Genomic DNA, 16986 nt, shown 5'->3' with positions numbered 1-16986 from the left:
TACCTTTGACGACAACAAAAACTCTGATGAGAAAAAAATGAGTCCTTCACAAGAGGTAAGAAGGCACTGAGATAACAAATGGTCAGCCACACTAATGCAAGAGCAAATCCAACCATGGTAAATCTTTAATATGATCCATCATTAAATAGACCAGACCTTCCTGGAGATCAGTACTTGTTGTTGTCCTTGTACAGATATGCAAATGAGTGCCACTTTCAGTTCAAACCAAATGGAAACTACATGCTATGTGTCATTAGTTATGGAGCACATAAAAACAAAACACAATCAAACACAGTTTCTTTTAGCTTTTCTCCCTCCTTTTGTCTGTTTGTCATAGTGTGTCTTATTGCTGTGGAAATCGGTGCACCCGGTGACTTAAAATGTGACTGAAATTTCTAAAATGTGCATCTGGCATTCAGAATAAAAATATGTATATAACCCCCCCTCCTCCCATGGGGGGTGGTGGTGTGTCTTCCTCAAGCTCGGGTCCTCTACCAGAGGCCTGGGTGTTTAAGGGTTCTGCGCAGTATCTTAGCTGTTCCTAGGACTGCGCTCTTCTGGACAGAGACCTCAGATGTTGTACCGGGAATCTGCTGGAGCCATTCTCCCAGTTTGTGGGTCATAGCTCCCAGTGCTCCAATTACCACTGGCACCACTGTTGCCTTTACTCCCCACATCTTTTTTAGCTTCGATTTTTTCGTGTTCCTTCTTCTTGATGTTGCTGTCGCTTGGGATCGCTACGTCAATCACTTCTGCCTTCTTCTGTTGTTTGTTTATCAACACGATGTCCGCTTGGTTAGCCATCACCAGTTTGTCAGTCTGGATCTGGAAGTCCCACAGAATCTTGGTTTGGTCATTCTCAACCACCTTAGGAGGTGTCTTCCATTGTGACCTTGGGACCTCCAACCCATACTCAGTGCAGATGTTCCTGTAAACTATGCCAGCCACTTGGTTATGGCTCTCTTCAACCTATATATATATATATATATATGTATAGGTTGAAGAGACAACTGTGATGCTTCTTTTTCTCCGTGCGTCTTTTTCTTTTCCTTCATCCTTCCATATACGGGTAATAACCCATAAACGATGGCTCCATTCCCATGCCCGTTGTTTCTGTTCAGTAAAAAAAAAGGGAAAAAAAGCCCCAAGAGGTAACACTGATCTGCGCAGGAAGAGTGAACAAGAAAAAAGGATACTCTTCCATAAAGTCAGCTACAGTTGCCAAATTGTTTTTTCACAGTGGATTAATGAAAAGAAAGAGGAAACTGAGACATTGTGTTCCATTAGGTCTCTGTTGCTCTGCTCACCCAATAAAAGAAGTATTGTTATGGCACCTCCATTTAATTGTGGTAAAACCAGTATCAGCTTCAGTCTGGATTCCTCTCAAACATTAGTGTAATACAAGCTTGTGAGTTATGTTGTGATTGGGGATGTGGTGTTATAAGCACACTTTTTGCTGCACTGTTTGTTTGAATTCATAGAATGTAATCATATTCAGTGAAGTGTTATTCAGAATTGAAGTACTTCCTGATGGTCTCGGCCTTGGGTTTGGTATCCAGAACAATTTCCTGAGATCTTAGATTTGTCCCCGTGTCATGCCTAAAATTAGTTCAAGATGTTAGCTGTAGCTAGCTTGCAAAATACATTGCTTGTACCTGTGTGTATCTTTATGTGGTAGCACAAACTCTGACTGTACTCAGATCTCACCAGAAACTCCAGTTCTTTCTGTAATTTTTCTCGACTCTCTCTAAAAGTTTGCATGGCACTCCGCCTGAACTTACCCTTACACCAGTGTCACCACAGCTGTCATATATACTGTGCACATTTTGGTGGGATGTGCACAGCCAGACCTTTACATTAGAACATGTGAGAGAACAAGTACAAAGTATGTTATCATAACATATAATTCATGACACTATCAATAATATCATCCAAGACTGAGACGTTTGACCAGTTAACTTCAAGAGCACCTCCACTCAAGTAGAGTTTATACACAACAGATGTCATATACCAGCTGTGCCGGCATAAAATATTACCACGTCATTGGCATACATAAAAAAAGATTAATAATTAGGTTATGAAACTACCAGCAAATAAAACATGACAGGAAGAAATATCCTACGCCTGATATAAAACAGTCCTCTTACCTGCACGTTTTGAAAGTCAGATGAAAAAAATAGGAATATTGAATAGACATTAAGTGATTTCTTCTTTATTAAAAACCTGTCCATGACTTATTGGGTCAAAATTTTAAGAAAGGCATCTAAGAAACACATGGATATGATACAAAAACTGGTAATGATGCACCTATTTTTGAGCAAAGATGCACCTATTTTAAAATTTGTGCAAAACGTATACGTCTTAATCTCTGATTTAAGGTGAGCTCAGAGAACCTTTCCTCCTTCAGCAGATGAATGTAAGAGCAACCTTCTAGTATCAAACTCTGCACACGTCATTCTGCACAGTGAAGCTCAAAAATTCAAGTCAAGTAACAATGAGCAAAAGACATTTTTAAGTGGAGGAAGACTTTGATAATTAAACAAAAAACATGTTTTTTACTGGGCAGCAAAAATATTATAGATGATTACATGTGGCTGCATTATTCAAATGTCGAACAAATATGTGAAAAAAATGATTTACATTAGAATTAAACCAGAACTCATTTTCAAAAACATTATTTCCAAGTTTCCAAGATAACAAACAAGGATCTGGAGAGCAGGATTATCTATCAACAGGCACCCATGTCTCCGGAGAAAATATCTTCTAAAATGATTAAATTAGTTCCATTATGAATAATACTCCCCCGTGACTTACTCAAGTTAATCAAGTGGTTTAATGACTCAGGCTCTTCTGTTAGCCTTCAAATTAATTCATTCACACTCTTCCTGGATTTCAGTCACTTCTTTCTCCATATGCAGTGGGAGAGGAAATCTCTCTGTTTGTTCCTGTTTGTGCCTCAGAAATGAGCTTAGATTTTCCTGGTCTGAGAGGCTTTCGTGAATAAGATGTAATGGACTCAATGCAGTTGTTAGACAGTGGGAAGAAACCTTAATTGACCCTTTTTCAAAAACAATTTGCAATCAATCTTCATGGTTTAAATGAGCTTTATATGTATCAAATGGTTGATATAAACCAGAAAAGTATTGTCAGACAATGTTTGTCTATTTGAAACTAAGGATGTTTTTCTCTGATTCATGTCTACCTGGAACTGTCGGAGTTGGCCAGCTTGTTAAACCCACCCATCTGGCCACCCTAAAATTCATTATAATGCAATGGATATGGCAAAATTTCAATCTACAAAAAGCTCCTTTATACTCTCTGTGGGTATAATTCATCCCTGGTGCTTCAGTGCCTATTTTTGTATGATGTGTGTGGGTTCAGGGGATATTTGTACTCGCTGTCCCAGGCTTTGATAATATTTGCCTTCATCACAGGCTGCTTATTATCCACAGGATAGACTTTCGGTACAACTTCATCCAATGTCTGAGGAGAAAATCTAACCAGATCAGTAAGACGGCTGCTAGATTATTTACTCATCTGATCACTTTGCATTACATTGATTTTCTCTTTTATTTTCATTTCCTTCACCAGTACAGAGTTGGTTTGTCTTCATGTGAGGCTACACATTTATTAAGTCACTCTAATGTTTAGTGATTAAACACTCACACATGCAGTTTATTATGTATTATGAGCCCCCGAAACTGACAAAGTGAAGTAGAGGGTTATCAATCAAGTCACAATTATTACTGAATCAATCGATAAATAATATCATAAGTTAAATGATTAAAATCAAGTGTACATGTTTCTTCAAGATCCAGTTATTTGATAAACACAAAGCAGAAAACTCCTATACTACCAATCAGATAATAAAACAAACAAACAAATAAAGTAGTACTTCTTTTACTCTCCTTTTTCTCTCTCACTTGCTCATTTTTATCTTTAACCTCCTTAGTTTTCCTAGTTTGTCCTTTAAATTATGGCATTTGACTCCCATTATCCTCATCACATTTCTAATTTTTATAATGCTTATATGATAATGAGATATTCATGTCCATGCATGTGCAGGGCAGTGTGTGTGTGTGTGTGTGTGTGTGTGTGTGTGTGTGTGTGTGTGTGTGTGTGTGTCTGAGAGACATCACCAGTAGCTGGCAAATTATTGTTAACGAAGTTAGCTAGCTGTTACCACTTTTTTGTGGGTTTGACGTCATGAAAAACGAGACGTTAAATTGGTAATCTACAAAGTGTCAAACAAAACACAGTAAAGTCCAAGACTTATTTTAATTGTGGTCGTTGATAAAGAGGACGCATATGCCCTTGAAGATGAAGATAATTTAATGAAGATCACAGACATCAAAGTACCATTAGCTAGCCAATGCTAGTGTTAGCTCGCTGGCTAAAATACTTTAGCTACCTGACACAAGACTCTATATTGTGATGCTACAGCAGTAGGCTATAGGACAGTATATAGATGATTAACATTCATAGACCGGCTAGTATAGTTTTATAGCAGAAGTAAGCCTCTGCCCTAAAACTATAAAACAGTAAAACAGTATTATTTATCAAACAGTAAAACAGTATTATTTATTGATGTATTAAAGGGGCTATATGTAAGTTTTATCTGCCACTGAAGCCATTGATTTCTAATCGGGAACAGGTGGTGGTGGTAGTCACTTGCCAAGTAAAGGAAAGAAGTTTGATGCTGAACTTGCAATGTTTCTGCTAGACTGGCAAGTAAACAGCCGTGAAGGCTAATGTTGGCTATGTAGCAATCGCGAAAACTTACATATAGGTCCTTTAACTTATATTTCTAAATGTGTCTGATACCCTTTATATACATTTAGTCAGTTTCAGGCTCCATAGTTCATGGATCCAAGTTACAGAACTATAGATTATAGACTACATTGACAATTTTAGGTAACATCTTCCATTCAGTAATGCCAATTTTGCTTCATACTTTGTATAGAGGTAATCAGCACATTTCGGTGATTCATGTTACAGTAAATTCCATACTGATGCAGATTGACGTAAAAAGCTTCTGAGGGTGAAATCAGTTTCAAATCATGCAGAAAACAAGTGAGGCTCATCCCTTAACTTTCCCCTCATCATGCAAATCTGAATAATTTCATCACACATTAATCTTCTCCCTCATTAACGCTTTTCATTTCGGTAGTTGAATATATTTGACATATGTTTTAAATCAATATGCAATCAAGATGGTCATACACAACTCACGGCTACTGACAAGATTCAGTCTTCAGTCGGGCAGTATCCTTATATACTGGAGGATACATGTCACTTCTCTTGATTATTCACTTTGATATCCACGGAGGTGTTTCCAATCATGGAAATAACAGGCATCAATGATGTGGTGATGCCATCTATTTAAAAAGTTCCTCACTGAGTTATTAAAGAAATTTTGTATTTTAAAAAACCCTGATAAACATCATTGTGCGGGTTTATGCACCCCATATCAGTGCAGGTGTGTGGCACTTCTGGAGCAGACAGCCTGCTTCTAAAAGAGTTTAGGAGTCAAATCAACTGGAACAGCTGCAAAATTTTTAAAGTGATCATTTCAGAGTCTCTTCTTGTGCTGTTGTACATTGATTTAATCACAGGGTATTTAGTGCCATAATCAGATTTGGAACCAGACTCATCAGTGGGACAGATTTACCTTGTTTTGAGTCATTGGGGTGTTTTGGTGGTCAGCCTCTTGTCTGAAAGCGTGTCTGGACCGCTGCACAACCTGATTCAAGGGGAGCATCAAATGGATGAGTTAAAAACAAGATATTTTAATATTGTTTATATTTTATTAAAGATTTATTAGTCACAAATTAGTACACTGGTTTCACAAATCTCCCATGACTCCATGACGGTTGAAGTCGGATACTGTTGTAGTCATTTGGCACAGTTTATCCCAGCTCAGGCACTGAAATATCTGCAATTTATTTGTAACTAAATAGCTGTTAATTGTTTTGGTGTCTTGCCATCAGCTCTTTGAAATGTCATCAATTGTTTTGAATTGCTTCTACATGGTTTCTTTACTTAAATTTTATCATCCTTTTTTCCCAGTTTCTTGTCAAAATAGGTGCAAATAGGAAACACCACTCTGACCAGGGCCTCTCCTTTGATGTGTGCTTGACAGTCATTGGTCTAATTAGCACTGACAGACAGTGATATCCTGACTTCTGTGAAGAGTTGAACAATGCAAAGACTATTAAAGGAGAGCAGCTTGTTTAAGGAGATTTTTTCAAGCATGACGGCGAAAGGATGCTTGTGTGCAGTGTAAATTTCAGCAGAACTGGATTTTTCTGTGACTTTGGAGTGAGAATCCGTAAGATTTCAGTTCTGGTTAATTTGGCGACACCCTTGGTTATTTGTGGTGACAGCAACATGCTGACTCCTTGGTCAGCTGCTGGTGTTATCTGTATGAGTTTGCTTACAGGGAAGCCAAACATTTCATGAAAATCGTAAGGTTTTCATGAAAGGGAAAGGAGAACCCTTTGGAAGTAAAAGGTTGCACTTTTATCTCCAACTTTCATGGCTGCAGGTGACATTCAGGACTTAAATAGTATAAAGACTGCTTTATTCTGTTCTTTCTTCTCAGCACGTTAACAATGTAAAACCATGTTTACTTGAATCAGTGGTTCTGCTTTCCCTTTTCTCCCCTACTGTGTACTGCACCTAGGAACGGAGAAGCTCAATGAAATTCACTCCAATTACAGCAAAGACAGACAATTAATTGTTCCAATAATCTGGTTTAATTGCTTTCTATTCAGCTGACAGATACATCTTTCCCATGACAGGGAGACAGTGAGTCTTGCTGGTGCGTGTGTGTGTATGTGTGTCGTTAGTGTGTGTGTGTTACAGAGAGCTTGGAGACATCACTGATGAGACTGCTTGGATTACAGTTTTGAGGCAGGTGCATTCAGCATGACAAAAGTGGAATAATAATAATGATAATGATAATAAAGATTGTATCAACAACTTGTGAGTGCTTCACACATACCCAAGAGTGGAGTGCACACATGCACTTTGACAACTTCAGCTGCAGGCACTCCTCTCTGCAGGGACATTACTGAATAGTGCTGACTCAGTGGCAATTTTCCAGATGAACGCCTAGACTGTGATCAACGAGCCAATGTGACAGGTAGAACCAGCTCACCACCCAAAAAAATCCATCTTAAGAGAGATACAGCCATTTCATACATGATCTGTTCCCTTGATCAGCTTATGACCCACAATTATAAAGGCAGCTAATCAGTAACCACCTGCATCATCTGTCTAAGTGACATTTTAAGTGGCCTATTTGAATCTTGAACTCTGTAAGGTTTAAAACGCCAGAACTAACTGCCAAAATGTATCATCCCTCTGAATTTTATTGAAACTGGAGCAGTGTGCAGTGTGTGATATTGATTCATTTGAACAGTTATTGTCATTTATAAGGATGGCAGGATGAAAGATGGCAAGCTTTCATCAATTGGCCTTCAGGTGTAGAAAACTGGGATTTTCAAAAGCTGCTGTGTTCCACCAATAGGGGGCAGGACTGGAATGACCTGCTGAGCCAAATAAGCCAAGGGCCCATTATGGTGCATGTTTCAAAACCTATTTGCATTAGAGCTGAAACAATTAGTTGATCTACCAATTTCCAAAAGTTATCTGGAACATTTTTGATATTCATATTCGTTCAAACATTTGCTGGTTTTGATTTGATTTGCTGCTTTTCTCTCCTCATATCATTGTAAATCAAATTGGGTTGTAGAGTGTTGGTTGGAAAAAACAAGCAATTATAAGAAACCATCTTTGGATCTGGGAAATTCCAATTCAAATTACCACAAACTAATTGCTTACTGCTATTACTGCTACATAGTGAACCAGGGGCCTTCTGGGCTCCTGAAGGTTTGTGGACCTTGGTAGTTAGTTACCTGCTTTTCCCAGTTGGTAATCAAGCCTTGCTAGAGGGTAGAAAGGCTCGAAAACAAACACGTGCAGCTTGGAATATGTCAACATTAAGGTGGTAAATATTGTGAATACATACTTTTCTCTCCATTTCAGCTCTCTGTACAGAATAAATCAGTGCCCCCCTCCCAAAAAAAAAACAGAGTTTGTAAATCTGAGAGCGACAGCTTGGCGTTTCAGTGTGTATGCTGACAATGGAGGTGTTGCAAAATGATGATGTGAGGCAGCCCACTGAGAGATGGGGGCTGTGTGCTATTAAAGTTAAGAAGATGTTGTTTAGTTGCCTATAACTTTCTCTGTGATTATTCACTTTAAATGCCAGTATAGCTGAATACACAGCAGAGCTGTTTTCCTTAACCTGGCCCACAGAGAACAGGAGGACACTAAACAGAGGCGTAATGGGCTGTAACTCTGCAAAGTAACTGGCTGTGTCTGTAGCAGAGTCAGATTTTATCAGACGATGTCATGACCAAATAATGACTAGGTCAGCTGGACTGGCTGTTCCACTCCTTACCAGATGTTGGCTGTGATGTGATTTCTTGTTTGGCAACAGAGGAGAGGGTGAAGAAGAGAGGTTTAACTGTTTTCATGCTGTTCATGTGATTCACTGTGAAAATGATTCCCTACAAAAACAACATGGAAACGCTAATGGGGCCACAGAATTTTAAAATCAGACTGCTCAGTGTAGATTGTCTGCTAATCAAGGTTTGGCCTACCTACACCTGGCAGGCAGAGCAAAACGTGTGTTATGTTTTTGGCCATTTGACGAAGTAACCTAAATATTTACTTTCTTTTTGGCTTCAGTCTCCAGTAACTCCTGTGAGAAATATCTGCACAATTTCTGCACAATATATATGTATATATATATATATATATATATATATATATATATATATATCTTTAGCTTGCCAGACTGTGTTTACCAGCTATTTGTGTAACATTACTTGATGTATCTGCCATGTTATGCCAATGCTGTACCCTAGAAATGATGTATATATATATTACTAATTTGCAGCAACAAATACTTTAAGTTTTGAAGGAAATATAACGCCTGGTTTACATTTTTGTCATCATAATTAGGAAACAATTTATTTTATCTGGCAAGTTGCTATATGTTGATGCTGAAAATAAACTGCAAACTGTTCTCAGACGAATCTCACTTATTCACCTAAATAATGCCTCTGCTTTTGGTTACAATTAATATGCACTTGTTTTCTCTGAGCTTCTTTGAGCTTGTTTACTGGAAATAAATGCCTACGGTTAAATGGAGGGGTTGATGAGAGTGGTGAGACTCAAAAAGCATTTTTTTTTTTTTACATTAGGGAGTAATTTGGTTCAGTGCTAATATCTGAAATATCACAGGTTTAAAAATACAAAAAATAATAATAATGCCTTTGATTGATTTCAGAGCAACACCATCAACCTTTCATGATTGTGCCTCCCTCTTGTGAACTTGTGAATCATGCTCCCACATTGTGTCAGTGGTAGTGGTGTATGGGACATCATGTGTGAAATAAAACGCCTTCAATTGCAGTCTTCCCATTTGTCCAGTCGGTGACATTTTAAATACTGGAGCACAATGTGATGATGTGTCATTATATCAGGTTTCGTCAGTGCTGTATGAAGACTGATTTGATGGAAGCGCCTGTGGACACAGCTTCATTCAAAGTTTGATTTCTGAGGATATGAATAAGAAAGAGTTAAATTTGGTTACAGGTTACTTTTCTGCAGCAAGCACATATTTTACTGGTGGATCTTGACAGGATGGCCTGTTTTCAAATTTATATGAAAATGCTCGATAACAATTGAATGTTTATTACTCATATCCAAGGGCTCCTACTCTAGCTATAAATGTCCCTGAAAAACCATTTAACATTTAATGAAGAGCATCATGCATTTTAACATTAAACAGTGTGTTACACTCCATTAACATTCAGCAGAGGAGCCATTCAGAGAGAGACTGACATCCTGGTGCTTGGCAGGATATTTTCAACCACAGGATTTGAGGGGTGCTGAATAACATCCTGAATATCCCCTCCTGTTGAACCCATAGATTAACATAATGGTGGAGTTGTCATTTAATTCGGCCTTCATTTTGATCTCGACTATGCACCTGTAAAGTTTGGTGACTGCATCTTGTACAGTTCTGAAGCTTACGCGTCGACAAAAACTGACACAGACAGACAGACAGACAGACATATAAACAGCTGCAAAATGACTGAAAACTGCCTTCGTAGTGGGTCCCCCTAGAGTAGGTGTCTCCAGGACCACATTTTGCCATGATGGCACACACACTCACACACAAACACACACACACACACACACACACACACACACACACACACACACACACACACACACACACACACACACACACACACACACACACAAACACACAGACTCACAAGGCGAAAACAATACTGGCCCTGCTGACATGGCTGGTAATTACCATCGTGCCTTTAATTATCTATCAAACCTTCAGGGAAAAATGATGCACGGCAGCACTGATTAAAGGAGTAGGTTTGTCCCCTGCTTTGTCTCCACTCATTCATTTCTCTTCTGTATGTAAAGCATTTGTGTTCCAGTCCTTGCAAACTTTGATGTGAGTCTATCATTAACTGTGATGAATGTCTGTCCATTCTTTATGTTATTGACTTTGAGTCTAACTGGGGTTGGAGTTTTCATTATCATTTTTTTTGCACCTTTATCTTAAAGCATTAAAAGCACTTACAACTTTAGTTTCAGACAGTTTTTTCGGTGGTACATTGTATATATTGGACTGTGGTTTGATGGTGTATGTGTTTCCCTTTGACATCTGTATGTAGTTTTTTTCAAACTTGGCAAAGTTCTGAGCTGCCTTGCATTCAGCTGATTTTAACTCTTGTCACATGCTTAATAATGAAGCCTGTCAAATCAATCAATAAAACAATTCTCTATATGCTTCTTTACTTTCTGCAGGTGGCATTTTCATTTACTGAATGCCAATGCCAGATGTACTGATTGCATGTATATGGGATCATATTATTTTTAATTAGTGAAAAATCTAAATAGAAGCAATGTTGAAAAATTACAAATAATAAATAATAAATAATTAGTTGACTGTATTAATGTCAACGCACAGAAAGGTCAAAGTCTCTTTGTCAGAACAGAAACACTTTCGGAGCTGAGCAGATGTTGGTTCGCTAAAGACAAACATGCAGAGAGCCACATTTTCATCAGTTTTTCTTTACCTCTTGTTTGCATTGCTGAAAAGCCACTGGGCCAAAACTAAACCTGTGATGATAAGGCAAACGACCCTGCCAAGCAACAGCATACAGTATATCACTGTGGAAATGGGCCTGATCTTTCCTAACGGCTAACAGGCTCAGGTCACATCAGCAGGCTGATAGACTAGCCTCTAGCCCCACACTGAAGCTGTGTTTGCCCATGTTGGGACCTGTCATGTGGCTACATGGCATCGTGAAAAACAAATGTTTTATTAAGTGGTGGAAATTGGAGCCTACTGAGAGTCTACTGTACAGTTATGCTAGCAGCTCACACATGTCAGCATGCTAACATGTTCACGATGACAATGCTAACATAGTGATGCTAAGCAGTGTTTACTATATTCATCTTATTTTGCTTGTTAGCATGCTAACCTTGCTCATTTGCCCCACATTCAGTGTACGAGGGAGCTGATGGGAATGTCCTTTGTTTTGCAGTTATTTGGTTATAAACAAAAGTTTTGAACAAATTAAAATATTAATGGAGCGAGATGAAAAGTCCGAGGGTCACCAAGTCATTATGTGGGCATCATGAATATCTACCAGGGTTGGTGAGACGTTTCACTCAAAACCACAAATGTCAACTTCATGGTGGCCCTAGAGTAAAAGTCAGAGGATCACCAAAGTCATTAGGATTCATCCTCTGAGGACCATGAATGTTTGAACAATTTTTTTTTATTATAATACATCCAATAGGTGTTGAGTTATTTTAGTCTGGACCAAAGTGGTGGACCAACCAACAGTGCCATCCATAGAGCCATGCTACAAGTGTGGATAAAAACAAATCTGCCATGATTACTTACCTGCAGCTTGTTTTTTGGCTTTCAAATATAGTAGATTTATCCATAGTGACTGAAAAATCACCGAAAAGCACACTTTTTTTCCTAAAGACGCCAAAGTTTTTCTCCAAAGATAGAAAGAAAAAAACTGCACCTCGAGTTGTTAAAATCCCCAAGTTTCCATGAAAATACTGGAGACATGCCCTTGGTGTCGTCATTGGTAACTATGTCCTTGAATACCGTCTCAGACATGACACTTTACTGATATTAGTACAAAGTGAGAATCACTGCTTCCAAGTGAACAGAAGCAGCCAGACAAAAATCTTTATCAGTTCCCTATCAATAATAATAAACACTAGTAGGTAAATCTACTTTTATCTACATGCAAACAAACAAGACTGTCCTCTTCCATAGAACCCCATAGGTCAGTGTGTAAGCAGTTTATTACGACCCATGGTTTTATTACGTTTTATTGTTAGGCGACCTCTAGCGGCAGTAGTAATTAAGAAAGGAGCAAAGGAGGAAGCCAGGTGTAGTATTAAGAGCAACAAATGCCATGTTGGAAGAGGGGATGGGTTGTTTCCCATGTGAAGCCAATAATAAACACTATGTCTTTTAACCATGACCGTTCTACAACCTTAATTGCATGTGTATTATCGTAACCATGACCGTGAAAGTCCTCTAACCTTAAGGAAGTACTTATTTTAACCCAAACCACGATCTTTTCCTCAATCTAACCAAGTAATTTTGTGTCTTAACCTAATCAAACAGCGGCCGTTCCACAATGTTAACCACCTGTTTGTTATTGTAACTATGATGACAAAGGTCCAGTGCACCTGCCGCTGGTTTCGCGTGTGGCATCCATGGGTACGGACTAGCGACCTATATGGTCGTTTAGGTTGGAGGATTTGAAGAGGGATTTATACCACCTAAATTTGCCTCTTAGTAAAGAAAGCTTTTCACATTTGTTTTTCTTTTTCTGGAAATGACATTGGAATAAATAATTCCCCAGTCGTTTTGGATGGTGTATTATAAATAAATGTGTTTTTCCTCAGCAGGAAGTGATATCCTAAGCCAGATCATTTTGTGAGTGTTGACAGGCTGTTTGGTCACAGTGTAATTCCCATTAGAAACACTACAGGGAATGGATAAACACAAGATTAGAGAACAAGGATGTGTTAGTCCTTCCAAAGGGTAAGCACATGACTCAGACTTGACAGATGAGATAATTCAGCGGGCTTGTTTAGGAGTCGGTCCTGGAGGTCAGTGAACTGGGTTTCCCTTTTGTGAATCAGTGTTTAAAAAAATATGTACCAAAAAGTGCATGGTGCAGGCACTGTTCATTTTTGGCATCTTTTGGAGCACCTGCAGTACAGTTGGAAATAGGATCAGACTGAGAGGAATAAAACACCAGCAGGTATGATGAGCCTGATTTCCGTCATGTCCATTTAAATCAGCCTGTCTTCCTCTCACTAAAGGGAAAGAGTGACGATGTCTGCATCTTAGCATTCTGTCAGTTTAGTGATAGAAGTAAACAATCTGGAGAAAACTGATATCAAAACTTCAAGAACACACGGGTGTCATTATACAGGAAATGCAGAATAACACGCTGAGTCCCAAAACACAAAACATATGTATACATACTGTATGCAGAAGTCAGTGTGTCCATCAACACCATGTGACTTGAACCTCTACCTGCTTGCTGTGTATAGTTTTGGTGCACACTGCAGCATAACCGCACCCCTCCCAATAAAATCTTGTTCTTTCTTGTATTATTTCCTTAAAGTTCAACATTTTGGGAAATATGTGTATTTGCTTTCCTGCTGAAAATTAGAGAAGAAGGTTGATACCACTCTCATATTTGTCTGTTATAAATGAAGCTAGAGCAAGGAGATGGACAGTGTAGCTTAGCATAAAGACTGGAAGCAAGTGGAAACAGCTAGCCACACTCTGTCCAAAGATAAGAAAATCAGCCTACCAGCACCTGTTCCGCTCATTAATTAACACATTATGTCTTGGGTTTGTTTAATCCATGCAAAAATGACATGCAGTTTTACAGCTGGCCTTCAATGCCGATGACAAGAAGACTCCAGGAAATTGCTGCACCTGGACAGGAAATAGTCTGGCACAACACCACACAACACCCCGAAAAACATCTTGTTGGTTTTGTACGGATTTAATAAAGCAAGTATTACGTTTTAGCTGTTTACCCATTTCCAGTCTTTATGCTAAGTTAAGCTAATGGGCTGCTGGCCGTAGCCTTATATTTAACAGACAGATATGAAAGCAATATCAGTCTTCTAAGCAGGAAAAGAAATAAGTGTTAAATATTTCATATTTTGTGCTTCTGACTTTTCTGACTGACTTTTCCTCAGGTCTCATCGTGGGATCCTTGATGGTGTGTTGGCTTCCCAACCAGATTCGTCGTCTAATGATGGCTGTCATGCCGAAGGCCCGCTGGTCTACTTCCTACTTCCGGATCTATGTCACACTTCATCCTGTGGCTGACACCTTCTTCTACCTCAGCTCCGTCCTCAACCCTTTCCTTTATAACCTGTCCTCCAGGCAGTTCAGGGAGGTCTTTGTCCAGGTACTGCGGTGCCACCTAACTATTGAACATGTGAACAAGCGCACCTTGCAGAACTCCCACACTGCTTCTGCGCGCTCCTTCCGGCCCCTGTTGAAAAAGCAATTACGTCGAAGCAGCACAAACCGCACCACCCTTGCACAAGAGAAAACTCCTCCCACCTTTACGACCTTTCAGAAGCAAAGTGACTCAGGAGTGATTTCAAAAACTCAGACGTCCCTCACCCTGACTGAGTCAAATTCAGTTCTCAAAACAAATACAGATGAACCATCAGAGACTGAAATATAATGTGCTGTACAATTTAATGCAACACAGTAGACAGTAAAAACAGACATGTCAGAAACTGCTTGATCCAAGGACGCTTGGGCTGTGCCGTTAGAAACAATAAGAAAGATATTCATTTTACACAATAAAGACAGTACAAACTGTTAAGTCAGGAATTTCATTGAGAGATCATGCTCAGCTGACAATTTGGCACAATAGAAAGCTTAATGGGCTCACATTTAACTTAGGGAATTTGAAATAGTTATCAAATCAGAAAATGATTATACAAAAGCTCAAATATGCATATAAGCATGAAGACCCCATAGTTAAAGATAACCAGTAGAGTTTTTGACTAGTAGTGGTGCTGTGGAGCTCTTTTTTGATGTGCAGGTCCTTGTGATCTTTGAATATATTTATTCAAATTGCAAACTGAATTTGAATTTAAATTGGATTGATTTTGCATGTCATTTTCAAGGGGGCTCCAAAATAAACACTCATTTGAACAGTGAGTTCTTGAGAGTGTATTGTTGAACATCTCCTATTCTACAGTAATGCACATGAGGACACATATACTATACACACTCATAAACTTTCTGGTGACACATTTTACTTTCCTGTTGACTGCAGAGGGTGGAATCGCAAATGCGTGGTGCAGCCAAGACCCCAGGAACAGCTGGTGCCGAAAAGACTTTTTCCCTTACACATTCATCATGAAAGGAATAGCTCAAAAATGATTATTCAAAATTTTCTGAGCCCCATAAATGTCCCAAAATCACTCTTTGTATTATAAGAATTTGACCCCTTAAGTCCAATCAAATTTGAAACCTCGGGAAGAACAGTAAATAAGAAAACAGTTTCAGCAAAAGAGGAGGAATCCAAAAATTCTTGAGCCTGAGTAAGCCTGAAGTATTCATATGCACCCAGTGAACAACTTTCATTGGAAATGAACTGCAGTATTCTGTGCCTTGAGTGTATAACAAATGAGATGTCCTGATGACGGAGAATTCCCCACATACATGAGGTTCATATGTTGTCTGACACAGCAAATAAAATAGTAGTAGTATGCTGCATATTGTGGTTGGAGAGTTTATGTATTTGACAAAGATTGTCAATGCCACAGCAAGTCCTCCAAACTAAACGACAAAATATGTTGTTTGTCCATGCCACTGGAGGGCTAAATTGCTTTAAGGTAAACATATATGGATTTAGGGTACTGGCTGAAACAACCGATGTTGCCGTTCTTCATGGTAGGACAGTCTCCAATACAATAAGCGTAAAATGAACTTGGGACCATCTGCGAACCATCGTGGAACATAGTATTCAGTTCTCTTAATACATCTGGGGCATGCAAGCTACAGTATATGACGTCCCTCAGTTTCAGGCTATTTCAGTCCCTGAAAGCTGACGGCACTAAAAGTCCAAGAAACACCAATGGATCGGAAAATATGCGGTAGAAGAGGACGTGAAGACATTCAACTTGTTTGCTAGACCTCAAGGATACACCCAATGCCTTTCGTATGACAAACACTGAATGTAAACATAATTGTGTTTATTTACAAGAAAACTCCACAGGGTACCTTTAAGGTTCACATCCATCCAAAGAAAGGAAAACCGTGATATAAAATCTTTTAAAACTTATATTTTAACTTAACCAATGCAAAGCGACTAAATATTACAATTTGATGAACTATATCATATTTTTTCAAGTTTAGCACATCACATTACCTACTGTCATAAAGGATAACTTTAAAACTACTTTCAATGTCATAAAGTGGCTTTCTAAAGTTACTGGTGGGAAAAACTCCCAAAAAGTTGGTGTAGTCCATCATTCTGGACAATCACTGACAGCCACTCTAGATGTCCCTCAACTTACCAAATGCTTACTTCATTAGGGTGGCTCCACCTCAAGGCAAATGTCTAATTTCAGTCATTGAAATTAGACATAGAGCTACAAGAGCATGTACAATATTCGTGAGCAGACTGCAATGGCTGTTACAGAACTAGCGGAGAAATATTTCAGGATGAATCAGAACTTTTTTATGTTCTGGGCTATTGCAGAGTTGCCACTTGACTTGATGAAATTCTGTTGTACCTATGAGGGGCTTGAGGGCTGTAGATGTTATAATCACTGGCATAT

At 38.8% G+C, this 16986-nt stretch overlaps 1 protein-coding gene across 1 annotated transcript in view; it reads left to right on the top strand.

Moving 5' to 3' along the window:
• Nucleotides 1-16589, top strand: part of gpr39 (G protein-coupled receptor 39) — a 32371-nt gene extending 15782 nt beyond the window's left edge. The window contains exon 2 of the mRNA XM_040149384.1: nucleotides 14374-16589. Within this exon, the coding sequence (XP_040005318.1) occupies nucleotides 14374-14873 (500 nt within the window). The 3' untranslated portion in view covers nucleotides 14874-16589. The remainder of the gene's footprint in view (nucleotides 1-14373) is intronic.
• Nucleotides 16590-16986: the final 397 nt, after the last annotated feature.

Source organism: Xiphias gladius, chromosome 16 (genome assembly GCF_016859285.1).
Source record: "Xiphias gladius isolate SHS-SW01 ecotype Sanya breed wild chromosome 16, ASM1685928v1, whole genome shotgun sequence".
In the NCBI taxonomy this organism is placed as follows: Eukaryota; Metazoa; Chordata; class Actinopteri; order Istiophoriformes; family Xiphiidae; genus Xiphias; species Xiphias gladius.
Note: the sequence above shows the minus strand (reverse complement) of the source record. Positions and strands in the feature narration are given on the sequence as shown.